At 44.9% G+C, this 21,720-nt stretch overlaps 1 protein-coding gene across 1 annotated transcript in view; it reads left to right on the forward strand.

Annotated features, from left to right (window-relative positions):
* The window catches only part of adamts3 (ADAM metallopeptidase with thrombospondin type 1 motif, 3), a 210,917-nt gene extending 193,181 nt beyond the window's left edge, over positions 1 to 17,736 (forward strand). The window contains 3 exon segments of the mRNA XM_064936528.1: positions 3,565 to 3,772; positions 9,383 to 9,500; positions 14,941 to 17,736. Coding sequence (XP_064792600.1) covers positions 3,565 to 3,772; positions 9,383 to 9,500; positions 14,941 to 15,437 — 823 coding nt within the window. The 3' untranslated portion in view covers positions 15,438 to 17,736.
* Positions 17,737 to 21,720: the final 3,984 nt, after the last annotated feature.

Genomic DNA, 21,720 nt, shown 5'->3' on the forward strand with positions numbered 1-21,720 from the left:
TCTCTATGGTGCCTCTCCTCGTGTGTCTCTATGGTGCCTCTCCTCGTGTGTCTCTATGGTGCCTCTCCTCGTGTGTCTCTATGGTGCCTCTCCTCGTGTGTCTCTATGGTGCCTCTCCTCGTGTGTCTCTATGGTGCCTCTCCTCGTGTGTCTCTATGGTGCCTCTCCTCGTGTGTCTCTATGGTGCCTCTCCTCGTGTGTCTCTATGGTGCCTCTCCTCGTGTGTCTCTATGGTGCCTCTCTTCTTCACTCTATGGTGCCTCTCCTATTCACTCTATGGTGCCTCTCCTCGTGTGTCTCTATGGTGTCCTCTCCTATTTTCTCTATGGTTCCTCTCCTAGTATAACTCTATGGGTCCTCTCCTAGTGTAACTCTATGGGACCTCTCCTAGTGTAACTCTATGGGACCTCTCCTAGTGTAACTCTATGGGACCTCTCCTAGTGTAACTCTATGGGTCCTCTCCTAGTGTAACTCTATTGGACCTCTCCTAGTGTAACTCTATTGGACCTCTCCTAGTGTAACTCTATTGGACCTCTCCTAGTGTAACTCTATGGGACCTCTCCTAGTGTAACTCTATTGGACCTCTCCTAGTGTAACTCTATGGGACCTCTCCTCGTGTGTCTCTATGGTCCCTCTCCTCGTGTGTCTCTATGGTGCCTCTCCTCGTGTGTCTCTATGGTGCCTCTCCTCGTGTGTCTCTATGGTGCCTCTCCTCGTGTGTCTCTATGGGTACTCTCCTAGTGTAACTCTATGGGTCCTCTCCTAGTGTAACTCTATGGTTCCTCTCCTAGTGTAACTCTATGGGTACTCTCCTAGTGTAACTCTATGGGTCCTCTCCTATTCGCTCTATGTGTCCTCTCCTATTCACTCTATTGGACCTCTCCTATTCACTCTTTGGTTCCTCTCCTATTCACTCTTTTTGGTTCCTCTCCTATTCACTCTTTTTGGTTCCTCTCCTATTCACTCTTTGGTTCCTCTCCTATTAACTCTATGGTTCCTCTCCTAGTGTAACTCTATGGTTCCTCTCCTAGTGTAACTCTATGGGTCCTCTCCTAGTGTAACTCTATGGGTCCTCTCCTAGTGTAACTCTATGGGTCCTCTCCTAGTGTAACTCTATGGTTCCTCTCCTAGTGTAACTCTATGGTTCCTCTCCTTGTTCACTCTATGGTTCCTCTCCTTGTTCACTCTATGGTTCCTCTCGTATTCACTCTATGGTTCCTCTCCTAGTGTAATTCTATGGTTCCTCACCTTTTGTAACTCTATGGTTTCTCTCCTTGTTCACTCTATGGTTCCTCTCCTAGTGTAACTCTATGGTTCCTCTCCTAGTGTAACTCTATGGTTCCTCTCCTAGTGTAACTCTATGGTTCCTCTCCTATTAACTCTATGGTTCCTCTCCTTGTTCACTCTATGGTTCCTCTCGTATTCACTCTATGGTTCCTCTCCTAGTGTAACTCTATGGGTCCTCTCCTATTCACTCTATGGTTCCTCTCCTAGTGTAATTCTATGGTTCCTCACCTTTTGTAACTCTATGGTTTCTCTCCTTGTTCACTCTATGGTTCCTCTCCTAGTGTAACTATTTGGTTCCTCTCCTAGTCTAACTCTATGGGTCCTCTCCTATTCACTCTATGGTTCCTCTCCTTGTTCACTCTATGGTTCCTCTCCTTGTTCACTCTATGGTTCCTCTCCAAGTGTAACTCTATGGGTCCTCTCCTATTCACTCTATGTTTCCTCTCCTAGTGTAATTCTATGGTTCCTCACCTTTTGTAACTCTATGGTTTCTCTCCTTGTTTACTGTATGGTTCCTCTCCTAGTGTAACTCTATGGTTCCTCTCCTATTCACTCTATGGTTCCTCTCCTAGTGTAACTCTATGGTTCCTCTCCTATTCACTCTATGGGTCCTCTCCTAGTGTAACTCTATGGGTCCTCTCCTAGTGTAACTCTATGGTTCCTCTCCTAGTGTAACTCTATGGTTCCTCTCCTAGTGTAACTCTATGGTTCCTCTCCTAGTGTAACTCTATGGTTCCTCTCCTAGTGTAACTCTATGGTTCCTCTCCTAGTGTAACTCTATGGTTCCTCTCCTAGTGTAACTCTATGGTTCCTCACCTTTTGTAACTATGGTTTCTCTCCTTGTTCACTCTATGGTTCCTCTCCTAGTGTAACTATTTGGTTCCTCTCCTAGTGTAACTCTATGGTTCCTCTCCTAGTGTAACTCTATGGTTCCTCTCCTTGTTCACTCTATGGTTCCTCTCGTATTCACTCTATGGTTCCTCTCCTAGTGTAATTCTATGGTTCCTCTCCTAGTGTAACTCTATGGTTCCTCTCCTATTAACTCTATGGTTCCTCTCCTATTAACTCTATGGTTCCTCTCCTATTAACTCTATGGTTCCTCTCCTAGTGTAACTCTATGGTTCCTCTCCTAGTGTAACTCTATGGTTCCTCTCCTTGTTCACTCTATGGTTCCTCTCCTTGTTCACTCTATGGTTCCTCTCGTATTCACTCTATGGTTCCTCTCCTAGTGTAATTCTATGGTTCCTCTCCTAGTGTAATTCTATGGTTCCTCTCCTAGTGTAATTCTATGGTTCCTCTCCTAGTGTAACTCTATGGTTCCTCTCCTATTAACTCTATGGTTCCTCTCCTATTAACTCTATGGTTCCTCTCCTAGTGTAACTCTATGGTTCCTCTCCTAGTGTAACTCTATGGTTCCTCTCCTAGTGTAACTCTATGGTTCCTCTCCTAGTGTAACTCTATGGTTCCTCTCCTTGTTCACTCTATGGTTCCTCTCCTTGTTCACTCTATGGTTCCTCTCCTTGTTCACTCTATGGTTCCTCTCCTAGTGTAATTCTATGGTTCCTCACCTTTTGTAACTCTATGGTTTCTATCCTTGTTCACTGTATAGTTCCTCTCCTAGTGTAACTCTATGGTTCCTCTCCTATTCACTCTATGGTTCCTCTCCTAGTGTAACTCTATGGTTCCTCTCCTATTCACTCTATGGTTCCTCTCCTAGTGTAACTGTATGGTTCCTCTCCTATTCACTCTATGGTTCCTCTCCTAGTGTAACTCTATGGTTCCTATTTTTTAATTTATATTTTTTTTATTTCACCTTTATTTAACCAGGTAGGCTAGTTGAGAACAAGTTCTCATTTACAACTGCGACCTGGCCAAGATAAAGCATAGCAGTGTGAACAGACAACACAGAGTTACACATGGAGTTAACAATTAACAAGTCAATAACACAGTAGAAAAAAAGGGGAGTCTATATACAATGTGTGCAAAAGGCATGAGGAGGTAGGCGAATAATTACAATATTGCAGATTAACACTGGATTGATAAATGATCATGTTCTATTCTATCCTATTCACTCTGTGGTTCCTATCCTAGTGTAACTCTGTGGTGGTCACTCTGTGGTGGTCGCTCTATGGTGGTCACTCTGATTCCTCTTCTGTTGTAACTATATAGGTGTCACTCTATGGTTGAACCTCTATGGCTGTCATTTTATCATTGAAACTGCATGGTTCCTCTATGGCTTCTATCCTGTTCTAACTATGTTTGTTATTATCTCTCCAGATGGATCTCAGAGGACTGGGAGCACTGCACTAAGACTTGTGGCAGTTTGGGTTTCCATATCCGGACGGTTCGCTGTGTCCAGTTCCTCAATGAGGGGACCAACCGCTCAGTCCACAGCAAGTACTGCAGTGGGGAGAAACCAGAGAGCAGACGGCCCTGTAACAGACTGCCCTGTCCTGCACACTGGAGACCTGGTGCCTGGTCAGAGGTAATGAGATATATATAGTTATACCTGGTCAGAGGTATTGAGTTATCGTTATGCCTGGTCAAAGGTAATGAGATGTAGATATATCTGGTCAGAGGTAATGAGTTATAGTTATATCTGATCAGAGGTAATGAGATATAGTCTCTTCAGATGTAAAGACCTAGAGTTATGCCTTGTTAGAGGTAATGAGTTATAGTTATACCTGGACAGAGGTAATGACATCAGCTGGTCAGAGGTAATGCGATATAGTTGAATTTGAAACTCTCGACCTGCTCCACTACAGCCCCCTCAGCCCTCCTTTTCCTGTAGTCCACAATCATCTCCTTTGTCTTGATCACATTGAGGGAGAGGTTGTTGTCCTGGCACCACACTGCCAGGTCTCTGACCTCCTCCCTATAGGCTGTTTCATCATTGTCGGTGATCAGGCCTACTACCATTGTGCTGTCAGCAAACGTAATAATGGTGTTGGAGTCATGCTTGGCCACATAGTCGTGGGTGAACAGGGAGTACAGGAGGGGACTAAGCACAGACCCCTGAGGGTCCCCAGTGTTGAGGTTCAGAGTGGCAGATGAGGTGTTGCCTACCCTTACCACCTGGGGACGGCCCGTCAGGAAGTCCAGGATTCTGTTGCAGGGGGGAGTATGTGTTTAGTCCCAGGGTCCTTAGCTTAGTGATGAGCCTTCTGGGCACTATGATGTTGAATGCTGAGTCGTAGTCAATGAACAGCATTCTCACATAGGTGTTTCTTTTGTCCAGGTGGTAAAGGGCAGTGTGGGGTGCGATTGAGATTGCATCATCTATGGATTTGTTGGGGTGGTATGCAAATTGGAGTGGGTCTAGGGTTTCCAGGGTAATAGTGTTGATTTGAGCCTATTTTATCTGGTCAGAGGTAATGTCTGAGCTTGATAAGCTGAGCTTCACTGTGCATGTAGAGAACTTGATAAGCAAGCTCAAGCTGAAAATATGTTTTATTACCGGCATAAGGCTTGTTTTTCTTTTGAGGCCAGGAAGGAGCTGGTACGATATACATTACTGGCGGTTTTAGATTTTAGTGATGATAGAGATATATATATATATCTCTATGTATATGTATATGTATATATATATATATATGTATATGTATGTATATATATATATATATATATGCAGGCCTCAACCACTACCCTAAGAGCACTTGATTCACTGTATCATGCAGCCCTCGGGTTTATTACAAATAAAAAATGTCTAACACATTTGATCTCTACAGCGCTGTAGGCTGGTCGCCATTATTTATATTTCTACTTTGCACGTTCTGCAACTGCAAATCTACCATTCCAGTGTTTTACTTCCTATATTGTATTTACTTCGCCACCATGGCCTTTTTTGCCTTTACCTCCCTTATGTCACCTCACTTGCTCACATCGTATATAGACTGTGTTATTGACTGTATGTTTGTTTTACTCCATGTGTAACTCAGATGTTGTTTGTGTCGAACTGCTTTGCTTTATCTTGGCCAGGTCGCAATTGTAAATGAGAACTTGTTCTCAACTTGCCTACCTGGTTAAATAAATGTGCTGTGTGTGTGTGTGTGTGTGTGTGTGTGTGTGTGTGTGTGTGTGTTTAATGACCTTGCGTAGGCTTCAATACCGGAATACACTGATTTATTAGGCCATATTGGGTAAAATGCCTTTTACGGTCCCATTCTCATTTGCTTCTAACATAACCAAAAATTAGAACAGGTCATGGTAGAAATAGTTTTAGTCACTTAGCTCCGTGGTCCTGGAATTCTATCCTGATCATTTTAACATTTGATGATCTAGTTTTTGTTGGTGGAGTTTAAACACTTGATCGATGTATATATCATAGAGTGTAATTGTTTTTAGGCCAGCTGTTTCTAGTCAAGACTTTCGTGTTTTTAACGTAAAATGTTTTTTTTTGTAGTGTATGTTTGTTTATAGTTTTGCTTAATGTTGTGTTAGTGTATGTAAGTTGTTTTGTCTGAAACGTTGTTCCCCCTGCTGCTATTGGACCAGGTCTCTCTTGGAAAAGAGATGTTACAGTGCCTTGCGAAAGTATTCGGCCCCCTTGAACTTTGCGACCTTTTGCCACATTTCAGGCTTCAAACATAGAGATATAAAACTGTATTTTTTTGTGAAGAATCAACAACAAGTGGGACACAATCATGAAGTGGAACGACATTTATTGGATATTTCAAACTTTTTTAACAAATCAAAAACTGAAAAATTGGGCGTGCAAAATTATTCAGCCCCTTTACTTTCAGTGCAGCAAACTCTCTCCAGAAGTTCAGTGAAGATCTCTGAATGATCCAATGTTGACCTAAATGACTAATGATGATAAATACAATCCACCTGTGTGTAATCAAGTCTCCGTATAAATGCACCTGCAATGTGATAGTCTCAGAGGTCCGTTAAAAGCGCAGAGAGCATCATGAAGAACAAGGAACACACCAGGCAGGTCCGAGATACTGTTGTGAAGAAGTTTAAAGCCGGATTTGGATACAAAAAGATTTCCCAAGCTTTAAACATCCCAAGGAGCACTGTGCAAGCGATAATATTGAAATGGAAGGAGTATCAGACCACTGCAAATCTACCAAGACCTGGTCGTCCCTCTAAACTTTCAGCTCATTCAAGGAGAAGACTGATCAGAGATGCAGCCAAGAGGCCCATGATCACTCTGGATGAACTGCAGAGATCTACAGCTGAGGTGGGAGACTCTGTCCATAGGACAACAATCAGTCGTATATTGCACAAATCTGGCCTTTATGGAAGAGTGGCAAGAAGAAAGCCATTTCTTAAAGATATCCATAAAAAGTGTCGTTTAAAGTTTGCCGCAAGCCACCTGGGAGACACACCAAACATGTGGAAGAAGGTGCTCTGGTCAGATGAAACCAAAATTGAACTTTTTGGCAACAATGCAAAACGTTATGTTTGGCGTAAAAGCAACACAGCTCATCACCCTGACCACACCATCCCCACTGTCAAACATGGTGGTGGCAGCATCATGGTTTGGGCCTGCTTTTCTTCAGCAGGGACAGGGAAGATGGTTAAAATTTATGGGAAGATGGATGGAGCCAAATACAGGACCATTCTGGAAGAAAACCTAATGGAGTCTGCAAAAGACCTGAGACTGGGACGGAGATTTGTCTTCCAACAAGACAATGATCCAAAACATAAAGCAAAATCTACAATGGAATGGTTCAAAAATAAACATATCCAGGTGTTAGAATGGCCAAGTCAAAGTCCAGACCTGAATCCAATCGAGAATCTGTGGAAAGAACTGAAAACTGCTGTTCACAAATGCTCTCCATCCAACCTCACTGAGCTCAAGCTGTTTTGCAAGGAGGAATGGGAAACAATTTCAGTCTCTCGATGTGCAAAACTGATAGAGACATACCCCAAGCGACTTACAGCTGTAATCGCAGCAAAAGGTGTCGCTACAAAGTATTAACTTAAGGGGGCTGAATAATTTTGCACCCCCAATTTTTCAGTTTTTGATTTGTTAAAAAAGTTTGAATATCCAATAAATGTCATTCCACTTCATGATTGTGTCCCACTTGTTGTTGATTCTTCACAAAAAAATACAGTTTTATATCTTTATGTTTGAAGCCTGAAAGGTGGCAAAAGGTCGCAAAGTTCAAGGGGGCCGAATACTTTCGCAAGGCACTGTATCTCAATGAGAAAAACCTGTATAAATAAAGGTAAAATAAAAATAATAAAACAATTATAAAGCCCTTTTTACATCAGAAGATGTCACAAAGTGCTATACAGAAACCCAGCCTAAAACCCCAAACAGCAAGCAATGCAGATGTAGACATGTCCAGCACACTCATTATCTCAGCCAATCATGGCTATCAGGAAGGTTGCTGACTTTCCGTGGCTGAACCAACTAGGCACATCATTTAACTATTTTATTTGTATTTACAGATGGAAGTCATTTGTTATTAAGGCACATGAATGTTTACTTGTTCTAGAAGGCATTTCTTCCCAAAAACATATTTTGATAAGCAAATATATATATATATATGTCCAAATGCCTCTCCTGTGAAGTATGGACATGTGACAAACATCTTGCTTCCTGAAACAGGTCACAAATAGTCATTGAACCCTCCACATCCATGGAGGAACAGTAGGATTTAAGCCAGTAGTGTAGCCAGAGGAGAGGACTAAAGCGTTACGTTCCTGACCAATTCTTGGTTCTTGCAGAACTAAGAACAGATATAGCCCTTGGTTCACTCCAGACCTGACTGCCCTCGACCAGCACAAAAACATCCTGTGGCGGACTGCAATAGCATCGAATAGTACCCGTGATATGCAACTGTTCAGGGAAGTCAGGAACCAATACACGCAGTCAGTCAGGAAGGCCAAGGCCAGCTATTTCAGGCAGAAATTTGCATCCTGTAGCTCTAACTCCAAAAAGTTCTGGGACACTGTAAAGTCCATGGAGAACACAAGCACCTCCCAGCTGCCCACTGCACTGAGGCTAGGTAACACGGTCACCACTGATAAATCCATGATTATCGAAAACTTAAATAAGCATTTCTCAACTCCAACCTCGGCCAACAGCTCCGCCCCCCCGCAGCTACTCACCCATGCCTCACCAGGGTCTCCTTTACCCAAATCCTGATAGCAGATGTTATGAAAGAGCTGCAAAACCTGGACCCGTACAAATCAGCTGGGCTTGACAATCTGGACCCTCTATTTCTGAAACTATCCGCCGCCATTGTCGCAACCCCTATTACCAGCCTGTTCAACCTCTTTCATATCGTCTGAGATCCCCAAGGATTGGAAAGCTGCCGCAGTCATCCCCCTCTTCAAAGGAGGAGACACCCTGGACCAAAACTGCTACACACCTATATCCTTCCTGCCCTGCCTATCGAAGGTCTTCGAAAGCCAAGTCAACAAACAGGTCACTGACCATGGAACTCCCTACAACAACCACTACATCCCTAACTATGGAGCTCCCAACAACAACCACTACATCCCTAACTATGGAGCTCCCTACAACAACCACTACATCCTTAACTATGGAGCTCCCTACAAAAGCGCTGTATCGCCACTCCAAATGTTCTGCTAGTTGTTAGTGACAGGGTTTCCACTTCAATTTAGCCATTGAGGTATCAAGGGATACTTAGTTATGACTGGGGTCTAGTCAGAGGTATGGAGGGATACTTAGTGAGGACTGGGGTCTAGTCAGAGGTATGGAGGGATACTTAGTGAGGACTGGGGCCTTGTCAGAGGTATGGAGGGATACTCCGTGAGGACTGGGTTCTAGTCAGAGGTATGGAGGGATACTCCGTGAGGACTGGGGTCTAGTCAGAGGTATGGAGGGATACTTAGTTGTAACTGGGGTCTAGTCAGAGGTATGGAGGGATACTTAGTTGTAACTGAGGTCTAGTCAGAGGTATGGAGGGATACTTGGTGAGGACTGGGGTTTAGTCAGAGGTATGGAGGGATACTTAGTGAGGACTGGGGCAGAGGTTTCGTATGTAGGGCCTGAGGCTTGATGTGTTAGGTGTTTTGCTGTAGTTATTGTGTGACTGATAACTACAGTCAGTGTTGTGTCTGGATTGCAGTGTGACTGATAACTATGGCATTTATATGTGTTGTGTTTCAGTGCTCAGTGACATGTGGTGAGGGGGTGGAGAGGCGCTTAGTGACGTGTCGTATTGGAGATCAGTGTAATGGAGAGAGACCTGAGGCCCACAGACCCTGCAAACCAGGACCCTGTCACGGTGAGATACAACCCTAACTCTAACCTTAACATTAACCCTGACTATCAATTACATTTTGTATTTGTTGGTGTGTTTAAATGTTTTATAATTATTGTAGCCATCACCAGCCTAGTCTTTAAACCTTTCCTTTTGAAGGACTGTTGTCTGGAACTATTCTAACTCTAACCAACCCCAGGGTTTGAATCCTAACCCTAACCACCCCCAAAGCCTGAATCCTAACCCTAACAACTGCTGAGACCGAGTTCTAACCCTAACCCCTCTGGCCCCCATACCTAACCCTAACCACCCCCAACCCAAACCCCCATAAATAAACCGAACCACTCCTGAAACCTGAGTCCTAACGCTAACCCCTCAGAGGGGGGGGGATTGCTAAGCTGACATATGGAATTGTTTTAAGATGGTCATACTATGGATCATTTAGATATTTGGTTAAGAAAATATTTACTAAATTTACTAAAGAAAACTAAAGAAAAAAATATATAATATAATATTTTTTTATTATGTAAGGAAATCAGTCAATTGAAATAAATAAATTAGGCCCTAATCTGTGATTTTTACATGATTGGGCAGGGGCGCAGCCATAGGTGAGCCAGGACCAGCAAACCAGAATTTGTTTTTTCCCACAAAAAGCTTTATTACAGACAGAAATACTCCTCGGTTTCATCAGCTGTCCAGGTGGCTGGTCTCAGGTGATCCCGCAGGTGAAGAAGACGGATGTGGAGTTCCTGGGCTGGCGTGGTTAAATGCGGTTGTGAGGCCGGATGTAACAAATTTGTGCAAAACATTTGTGAGAATTCAGCTTTTTATGCATATGGAACATTTCTGTGTCTGGTCTTTTATTTCAGCTCATTAAATGTAAACGTTACATGTTGCGTTTTATATTTTTGTTCAGTAAGTTGCCAGGGAGTTGAATATATAGGGAGAGAGGGAGTTGATTAACTAGGGAAGGAGAGCGGTACATGAAGAATTGGGGAGGGAGGGAGTTGAATAACTAGGGAGAGAGGTACATGAACAACTACGGAGGGATTTGAACACCTAGGGAGGGATTTGAACACCTGGGGAGGGAAGAAGTTGAATAACTAGGGAGAGAGGTACATGAAAAACTACGGAGGGATTTGAACACCTAGGGAGGGATTTGAACACCTAGGGAGGGATTTGAACACCTAGGGAGGGATTTGAACACCTAGGGAGGGAGTTGAACACCTAGGGAGGGAGTTGAACACCTAGGGAGGGAGTTGAACACCTAGGGAGGGAGTTGAACACCTAGGGAGGGAGTTGAACACCTAGGGAGGGAGGGAGCTGAATAACTAGGGAGGGAGGGAGGGAGGTGAGCTGAATAACTAGGGAGGGAGGGAGTTGAATAACTTGGAAGGGAGGTGAGCTGAATAACTAGGGAGGGAGGGAGGAGGTGAGCTGAATAACTAGGGAGGGGGAGGGAGTTGAATAACTTGGAAGGGAGGTGAGCTGAATAACTAGGGAGGGAGGGAGGGAGGTGAGCTGAATAACTAGGGAGGGAGGGAGGGAGCTGAATAACTAGGGAGGGAGGGAGGGAGCTGAATAACTAGGGAGGGAGGGAGCTGAATAACTAGGGAGGGAGGGAGGGAGCTGAATAACTAGGGAGGGAGGGAGGGAGCTGAATAACTAGGGAGGGAGGGAGCTGAATAACTAGGGAGGGAGGGAGTTGAATAACTAGGGAGGGAGAGTGTAGAATAACTAGGGAGGGAGGGAGCTGAATAACTAGGGAGGGAGGGAACTGAATAACTAGGGAGGGAGGGAGGGAGCTGAGTAACTTGGGAGGGAGGGAGCTGAATAACTTGGGAGGGAGGGAGGGAGCTGAATAACTTGGGAGGGGGAGGGAGCTGAATAACTTGGGAGGGAGGGAGGGAGCTGAATAACTTGGGAGGGAGGGAGGGAGCTGAATAACTTGGGAGGGAGGGAGCTGAATAAGGGAGGGAGGGAGGGAGGGAGCTGAATAACTTGGGGGAGGGAGGGAGCTGAATAACTTGGGAGGGAGGGAGGGAGCTGAATAACTTGGGAGGGAGGGAGGGAGCTGAATAACTTGGGAGGGAGGGAGGGAGCTGAATAACTTGGGAGGGAGGGAGGGAGCTGAATAACTTGGGAGGGAGGGAGCTGAATAACTTGGGAGGGAGGGAGCTGAATAACTAGGGAGGGAGGGAGTTGAATAACTAGGGAGGGAGGGAGTTGAATAACTAGGGAGAGAGGGAGTTGAATAACTAGGGAGAGAGGGAGTTGAATAACTAGGGAGGGAGGGAGTTGAATAACTTGGGAGGGAGGGAGTTGAATAACTTGGGAGGGAGGGAGCTGGATAACTAGGGAGGGAGGGAGCTGAAGAACTAGGGAGGGAGGGAGCTGAATAACTAGGGAGGGAGGGAGCTGAATAACTAGGGAGGGAGGGAGCTGAATAACTAGGGAGGGAGGGAGCTGAATAACTAGGGAGGGAGGGAGCTGAATAACTGGGGAGGGAGGGAGCTGAATAACTGGGGAGGGAAGGAGGGAGCTGAGGAACTGGGGAGGGAGGGAGCTGAATAACTGGGGAGGGAGGGAGGGAGGGGAGCTGAGGAACTGGGGAGGGAGGGAGCTGAATAACTGGGGAGGGAGGGAGCTGAATAACTGGGGAGGGAGGGAGGGAGCTGAGGAACTGGGGAGGGAGGGAGCTGAATAACTGGGGAGGGAGGGAGGGAGGGAGGGAGCTGAGGAACTGGGGAGGGAGGGAGCTGAATAACTGGGGAGGGAGGGAGCTGAATAACTGGGGAGGGAGGGAGGGAGGGGGAGCTGAATAACTGGGGAGGGAGGGAGGGAGCTGAATAACTGGGGAGGGAGGGAGCTGAATAACTGGGGAGGGAGGGAGGGAGCTGAGGAACTGGGGAGGGAGGGAGCTGAATAACTGGGGAGGGAGGGAGGGAGCTGAATAACTGGGGAGGGAGGGAGGGAGGGAGCTGAGGAACTGGGGAGGGAGGGAGGGAACTGAATAACTGGGGAGGGAGGGAGTTGAATAAGTAGGGAGGGAGGGAGGGAGCTGAATAACTGGGGAGGGAGGGAGTTGAATAACTAGGGAGGGAGGGAGGGAGCTGAATAACTGGGGAGGGAGGGAGGGAGGGAGCTGAATAACTGGGGAGGGAGGGAGTTGAATAACTAGGGAGGGAGGGAGGGAGCTGAATAACTAGGGAGGGAGGGAGTTGAATAACTAGGGAGGGAGGGAGGGAGCTGAATAACTAGGGAGGGAGGGAGTTGAATAACTAGGGAGGGAGGGGGAGCTGAGGAACTGGGGAGGGAGTGAGTTGCATAACTAGGGAGGGAGGGAGGGAGCTGAATAACTGGGGAGGGAGGGAGTTGAATAACTAGGGAGGGAGGGAGGGAGCTGAATAACTAGGGAGGGAGTTAAATAACTTGGGAGGGAGGGAGTTGCATAACTAGGGAGGGAGGGAGGGAGCTGAGGAACTGGGGAGGGAGTGAGTTGCATAACTAGGGAGGGAGGGAGCTGAGGAACTTGGGAAGTAGGGAGTTGAATAGCTAGGGAAGGAGGGAGTTGAATAACTAGGGAGGGAGGGAGCTGAATAACTAGGGAAGGAGCAAGCTGAATAACTGAGGGAGGGAGGGAGCTGAATAACTTAGTGAGGGAGGGAGGGAGCTGAATAACTTGGGAGGGAGGGAGCTGAATACCTCGGGAGGGAGGGAGTTGCATAACTAGGGAGGGAGGGAGCTGAATAACTAGGGAGGGAGCTGAATAACTTGGGAGGGAGGGAGCTGAATACCTCGGGAGGGAGGGAGTTGCATAACTAGGGAGGGAGGGAGTTGAATAACTTGGGAGGGAGGGAGTTGAATAACTTGGGAGGGAGGGAGTTGAATAACTAGGGAGGGAGGGAGCTGAATAACTAGGGAGGGAGGGAGCTGAATACCTCGGGAGGGAGGGAGTTGCATAACTAGGGAGGAGGGAGTTGAATAACTTGGGAGGGAGGGAGTTGAATAACTAGGGAGGGAGGGAGTTGAATAACTTGGGAGGGAGGGAGTTGAATAACTTGGGAGGGAGGGAGTTGAATAACTTGGGAGGGAGGGAGTTGAATAACTAGGGAGGGAGGGAGTTGAATAACTAGGGAGGGAGGGAGCTGAATAACTAGGGAGGGAGGGAGGGAGCTGAATAACTAGGGAGGGAGGGAGTTGAATAACTAGGGAGGGAGGGAGCTGAATAACTAGGGAGGGAGGGAGCTGAATACCTCGGGAGGGAGGGAGTTGCATAACTAGGGAGGGAGGGAGTTGAATAACTTGGGAGGGAGGGAGTTGAATAACTAGGGAGGGAGGGAGTTGAATACCTCGGGAGGGAGGGAGTTGCATAACTAGGGAGGGAGGGAGTTGAATAACTTGGGAGGGAGGGAGTTGAATAACTAGGGAGGGAGGGAGTTGAATAACTAGGGAGGGAGGGAGCTGAATAACTAGGGAGGGAGGGAGCTGAATAACTAGGGAGGGAGGGAGCTGAATAACTAGGGAAGGAGCGAGCTGCATTAACTACAGTGGAAGGGAGCTGAATAACTAGGGAGGGAGTTGAATAACTTGGGAAGGAGGGAGTTGAATAGCTAGGGAAGGAGGGAGCTGCATTAACTAAAGTGGGAGGGAGCTGAATAACTAGGGAGGGAGGGAGCTGAATAAATAGGGAGGGAGGGAGGGATGGAACTGAATAACTAGGGAGGGTGGGAACTGAATAACTAGGGAGGGAGGGAGTTGTATAACTAGGGAGGGAGTGAACTGAATAACGAGGGAGGGTGGGAACTGAATAACTAGGGAGTGAGGGAACTGAATAACTAGGGAGGGAGTTAAATAACTTGGGAGGGAGGGTGTTGTATAACTAGGGAGGGAGGGAGCTGAATAACTAGGGAGGGAGGGAGCTGAATAACTAGGGAGGGAGCTGAATAACTAGGGAGGGAGGGAGCTGAATAACTAGGGAGGGAGGGAGGGAGCTGAATAACTAGGGAGAGGGAGGGAGCTGAATAACTAGGGAGGGAGGGAGCTGAATAACTAGGGAGGGAGGGAGTTGAATAACTAGGGAGGGAGGGAGTTGAATAACTAGGGAGGGAGAGTGTAGAATAACTAGGGAGGGAGCTGAATAACTATAGCAGACATTAATTAGCCTATTTCCACAGCATTCAGCAGAGGGAGGCGGTAAATTCACTGCTTTATTCAGACTAAAGACCATGACAGATTGGGGGATTACACCAAACTGATGAGATTTTCACAAATATAGTAAAAGGAGATATCCCCTAACCTTTAACTGCTTTTCACCGTGGTAGTTCACTGTGTACTGGACCAAGCAGATAATGGCACGAAAGTACAGATGTGGGAATCTATGATAAAAGAGTGTTTTCATTACCATGTCAAATCTTTTGAATATCCTCTGTTTTAAAGGCCTGATATTATGTTTGTGTTTCAGATGAGCCGTGTAACGGGGATAAGTCTATATTCTGTCAGATGGAGGTCCTGGTGAGATACTGCTCTATCCCGGGATACAATAAACTGTGTTGTGACTCGTGTAGCAGACGCAGAGGAACCCTGTCCCCCATCCTAGTAGAAGCCGCCGAGATGGACCAGGAAGTTCGCTTTGCCGCCGCCTCCCAACTCCTGGAGACTCAGTCACTCAATGGGACACTTGATTTGTCTCTTCGCTCCCTACTGACCCCCCGTGGATCCTCAACGCTATGCCCCAGCATCAGACACGCCCACAAGGTCCCACCCAGGAAAAGCTCCTTCCACCGCAGGGTTCCATCCCCCAGTAGCCTCGCTGTCAGGAACCTATCCATCATGATGTCATCACTTACTGCCGGTGGCGCGGTTCAGTCAGATGCCACGGAGGGTCAAAGCTCGGACACGTTGAGGAAGAGCCGGTTGCTCAGGGAGACAAAGGTGGCTCTAACGGAGGCGGAGAGATGAAGTGGGATCGTTCCTCCTCTGGACTCCATGCAGATATCACTCCACCCTGCCTTTCTCACCTCACTACATCACCGGAGGGAGGGAGGGAGGGAGGGAGAAGTGCTGGTTCACTTTCGTGTTAGAGACCCCCTAAGCAGCAGTGACAGGTTGTTTGAGTTGAAACCCACCATATACAGTATCACCAGAGCAGTTGGACTGAAGCCCCAGTCATGTTACAACGTTACTCTTAGGAAATTGTTCTAGTTGTATAGAATTTCAATATCCAGCTGTTTTTGTTTACTGGCGCTCACTTATTTCTTCAACAAATCTAGATATTTCTAAAAGTCACTGTAAAAACTATATAATATACAGTACATATGTTAAACATTGTTAAAATGTCAGTATTATTATAACGAAGGCAAGATGACTTTGTCACATGTTAAATCACCTTTTGGTTCCTAAACTACAGGCCCACAGACATACTAACATCTCCAGACCCATATGCAGATATTCCAGACCCATATCCAGCTATTCCAGACCCATATGCAGATATTCCAGACCCATATCCAGCTATTCCAGACCCATATCCAGCTATTCCAGACCCATATGCAGATATTCCAGACCCATATGCAGATATTCCAGACCCATATCCAGATATTCCAGACCCATATGCAGATATTCCAGACCCATATGCAGATATTCCAGACCCATATGCAGATATTCCAGAACCATATCCAGATATTCCAGACCCATATGCAGATATTCCAGAACCATATCCAGATATTCCAGACCCATATGCAGATATTCCAGAACCATATCCAGATATTCCAGACCCATATGCAGATATTCCAGAACCATATGCAGATATTCCAGACCCATATGCAGATATTCCAGAACCATATCCAGATATTCCAGACCCATATGCAGATATTCCAGAACCATATGCAGATATTCCAGACCCATATGCAGATATTCCAGAACCATATGCAGATATTCCAGACCCATATGCAGATATTCCAGAACCATATCCAGATATTCCAGACCCATATGCAGATATTCCAGAACCATATCCAGATATTCCAGACCCATATCCAGATATTCCAGACCCATATGCAGATATTCCAGAACCATATGCAGATATTCCAGAACCATAATATGAAATGTCAGGTGGTGTATTATTCATTCCCTACAGTACTCAGCTACAGGCTGTTGTAGCAGAATATGCATCAGGCTGTCAATACTCTGTTTAATGTCTTCATGAACACACAGGGACAACAGGCAGAGACAACAGACCATCAACACATCTGAGAGGGATATATAGTATCCCTAAAGCCCTTTAGAGAGGGAATCTATGGATTCTATACCACCAGGGGGTTTGTTAGTATTTAACACACACATTGTGTGAGCTCTCCATGCCAATGCTTTTGTGAAGATGGACTTACAAAATATCTTTATAGGGAGCATATGATAATAGATGTCAAGCTTTGTCAGAGAGGGAGAGAGAGAGCTATTTATTGTAAAATGATTTTGTCAACCACAATGCATCTGACTGCAATAGCGAACAAACCGTTGACGATGTTTCAGTTGAGTTCAATGTGCAGCCGATCATTCTTACTCCTGTGTTGTCGTTTATAGTACTTGTAAATAGGATTTAGAAGGTCAATATTTATTAAGATAGTGGTCCTGCTCTTTTTCCTGTACAGTGCCTTCTGGTTGCCGAGGTGTTGTAGAAATAACCAAACAATATTATTATTATTATTATAGGTTCTAATAATAACCAAACTAAACCCAACATCAAGACCAACCACCTCATTCCAGCTCAACGTTTTCACTTCAGATCATCATTAGTAGAATCAACCCGCTGTCCGTCAGTGGAATCAACCCGCTGTCCGTCAGTGGAATCAACCCGCTGTCCGCCAGTGGAATCAACCCGCTGTCCGCCAGTGGAATCAACCCGCTGTCCACCAGTGGAATCAACCCGCTGTCCGCAAGTCAAACGTAGAGTGGGTAGATTAGACGATCTTGTGTTAGTAACCAACAAGACACTGAACACAGAGAACATAGAGGGTAGTAGGTGTCTCAAACTATGCTGAAACACACAGTGCTCAGAGTTACAGTGAGTTTATTTTCCCCTGTCATTTAAGGTTAATGTGCTGTCTTTAAGACATTGCTGCTAATGTTATGCAAAGCTTTTAATGATTGAGGACGCTAGCTAGTTTGTTAGGGTTGTACCATTTGCCCCTCCATATTTACCGTAGAGAGCATCATGGGGGTTCTAGTATATCGTGGATGTCACGTTCTAGATAAATGGTTGAACTAATTCCTGTCTCCTGTCTCATCATTACTGAATTCTTAGTAAGGCGTGGTTATGAAACCAACGAGACAAAAGATTGGTGACAAGTAAGTCTGAACCTACAGGAAGTATTCTGTCTGGAAACAGTTGGGTTTTTACAAGTTAAAGTGCCAAATGTTGATTTCCAGAAGGCATTTTTGCCCCAAAATACATAGATATTTGTTGTAATGACATTAAAACACCTCTCCTGTGAAGTCATGAAGTGCGACATATGCCTAGCTTCCTGAAACGGGTCACATACATTATATTTTTCCTTATTCAACAAAAGTGGGGCAATGGGACTTGAAATGCTTTCTAAATATAGTAACAATAAAATTATAAATGACTTACTGTGCGATTTCACTTTGCTTATAACTGTAAAATAAATATGATCATACTTAGCGACTGGACAATATTGGCACTATTTCATATAACTGCTGATAGCGAATGTACTGCTAAACATCAACTGGGCAGTGCAGAGACACCAGTCAAATATATGCAGAATCATTACAACTTCAACTGTAAGAACAAAGTGATTTCATCCATCTATGACCAACAGAAAGTAGTATTGTTTAAATTCTATCAAATAATTTAGGGCTCTGTTTAGTCTAAAACTGAAACGTTACAGATTCCAGGATAGAAATGTAAAAGTACTTTCCAATTGAGCCGACATATACAGAGTTACCGTGAATGCAGTCTCCGCTAACGTGGGAATATTGCCTTTAATTTCCAATAACTCTGTAAAACTGAACTTCCGCTATGTGGATTGAATGGAGCCTTTAGATTTAGCAATAGCGAAGTCATGTGCACAGAGAACATAGAGATATGTATAGGGTAGTAGTCTGTCTAACTATGCTGAAGCACACTGATCAGAGTTAGTGAGTTTAACACTAGAAACCATACAGTCAAGGATATGTTTAGTATTATTCTAAAGGACTACTGCGACACGTAGCATGTTTTAGTTTCCTTACAATACATTTGATTAGTAATCACTAACTCTCACTAACTCTATCAACCAGCAAGGCTTGCGGTCAAATTATTTGTTGCTGATATACAGTGGGGCAAAGAAGTATTTAGTCAGCCACCAATTGTGCAAGTTCTCCCACTTAAAAATATGAGAGGCCTGTAATTTTCATTATAGGTACACTTCAACTATGACAGACAAAATGAGAAAAAAAAATCCATAAAATCACATTGTAGGATTTTAATGAATTTATTTGCAAATTATCATGGAAAATAAGTATTTGGTCAATAAAAGTTTCTCAATACTTTCTTATATACCCTTTGTTGGCAATGACATAGGTAACATTTTCTGTAAGCCTTCAAAACGTTGTCACACACTGTTGCTGGTATTTTGGCCCATTCCTTCATGCAGATCTCTTCTAGAGCAGTGATGTTTTGGGGCTGTTGCTGGGCAACACGGACTTTCAACTCCCTCCAAAGATTTTCTATGGGGTTGAGATCTGGAGACTGGCTAGGCCACTACAGGACCTTGAAATGCTTCTTACGAAGCCACTCCTTTGTTGCCCAGGCGGTGTGTTTGGGATCATTGTCATGCTGAAAAGACCCAGCCACGTTTCATCTTCAATGCCCTTGCTGATGGAAGGAGGTTTTCACTCAAAATCTCACGATACATGGCCCCATTCATTCTTTCCTTTAAACGGATCAGTCGTCCTGGTCCCTTTGCAGAAAAACAGCCCCAAAGCATGATGTTTCCACCGCCATGCTTCACAGGAGGTATGGTGTTCTTTGGATGCAACTCAGCATTCTTTGTCCTCCAAACACGACGAGTTGAGTTTTTACCAAAAAGTTATATTTTGGTTTCATCTGACCATATGACATTCTCCCAATCTTCTTCTGGATCATCCAAATGCTCTCTAGCAAACTTCAGACGGGCCTGGACATGTACTGGCTTAAGCAGGGGGACACGTCTGGCACTGCAGGATTTGAGTCCCTGGCGGCGTAGTGTGTTTCTGATGGTAGGCTTTGTTACTTTGGTCCCAGCTCTCTGCAGGTCATTCACTGGGTCCCCCTGTGTGGTTCTGGGATTTTTGCTCACCGTTCTTGTCATCATTTTGACCCCACGGGGTGAGATCTTGCTTGGAGCCCCAGATCGAGGGAGATTATCAGTGGTCTTGTATGTCTTCCATTTCCTAATAATTGCTCCCACAGTTGATTTATTGCAGATTCAGTCTTCCCAGCCTGGTACAGGTCTACAATTTTGTTTCTGGTGTCCTTTGACAGCTCTTTGGTCTTGGCCATAGTGGAGTTTGACTGTTTGAGCTTGTGGACTGGTGTCTTTTATACTGATAACAAGTTCAAACAGGTGCCACAAGCAAGATTTCTGGCTCTCACATTTCTGGGTCTGGAAGACATACCTGTAACTTCTTCTTTAAGAGGCTGTACAGGTAACGAGTGTAGGACAGAGGAGCCTCTTAAAGAAGAAGTTACAGGTATGTCTTCCAGACCCAGAAATGTGTGAGCCAGAAATCTTGTTTGTTTGTAGGTGACCAAATACTTACTGATAGCAATAGCACCTGGCTGGGTATCAACGTCCTACAGCACATTGTCTGGGCGGATTAAGTTGGTGTAAAATAAAAGGTTCTAAATACATTTTTGTTTGATTTCAAAATTCTGACAAATGAGCAGTATAAAATAGAAACATATACAGAAAGTAATGGAAGGAGCAGGACAGCTTTTTTGTTGCAGATTTTGTATTTATTTACAAAATCAAATGTCAGTGGTGGTTGGCACGTAGGCGGTTCTAGTGTAGACATTGCTGCTAATGTTATGCAAAGCTTGTATTGATTGAGGACGCTAGCTAGTGTTTTATGTATTAGGGTTGTACTAAACCGTACTTATCGTAGTTGTACAGAGAGCATCATGGGGGATCTAATGAATGGTTGAACTAGTTACTTGGTCTCCGGTCTCATCATTATTAGGGTTTCCACCATCAGTAAGGGTAAGGGTCACTTCCATCAGTAAGGGTTAGGGTTACCACCATCAGTAAGGGTTAGCTCCATCAGTAAGAGTTAGGGTCACTTCCATCAGTAAGGGTTAAGGTCACTTCCATCAGTAAGTGTTAGGGTCGCTTCCATCAGTAGGGGTTAGGGTCGCTTCCATCAGTAAGGGTTAGGGTCACTTCCATCAGTAAGGGTTAGGGTCACCTCCATCAGTAAGGGAATTCCCCCCTGAAATGGACAAAAATGAATGGGAAACCATTGGCATAGTACAAACCATGTACACGATGGACAATACCACCCAAATCGGCGTTGATTCATGCAAAATGTTTTGCAAATGCCATATGGCAATTGCCAGTTGTAACACTTCAAAACTCCAACAGGTGGCGTGTGCGCTCCACCTTGGTTTTTCATATAGGAAATGGACCCCAAGTCAACATCCAAAAGCCAAATTTTGAAAAAATGAATTTTGGACCGTTTTTCGAAATTCTTTGGCTTTTTTTTGTCAATTACACGTGTAAGAACTGTATCAACATACTTTAGTCACATTTTATTATCATATATATATTATTTTTTTACTTGTGCATACGGCATATGTTTCGTGGGGGCCAAATGTCATAAGAAATTTGACATGCTCAAAAATCCTGCAGAAATGCAAAATTGACTGGCCTGATGAACTCGGGATGGCCGGGCAGTGATTGTTGTTCCTTTCAATCACTCGTGGTGTTGATTTCATCATGTCCATTTGTTTATGTTTTCTCACTTTTGCAAAGTCACTGTGCATTTGCAATATGGTTAACTGGGCATTCACCATCACCAATTTGTCATGCTATAAAAATCGTGCAGGAATGCCAATTGACTGGGCCCGATGAACTCGGGGATGGCTGGGCAGTGATTCTGGTACCTCTCCAATGCTCGTTAGGGTTGATTTCAGAATGTCCATTTTGATGTTTTTCTCACTCTTGCAAAGTCACTGTGCATTTGCAATATGGTAGCAATACGTAACTGAACG

Source organism: Oncorhynchus masou, chromosome 25 (genome assembly GCF_036934945.1).
Source record: "Oncorhynchus masou masou isolate Uvic2021 chromosome 25, UVic_Omas_1.1, whole genome shotgun sequence".
Taxonomy (NCBI): Eukaryota; Metazoa; Chordata; class Actinopteri; order Salmoniformes; family Salmonidae; genus Oncorhynchus; species Oncorhynchus masou.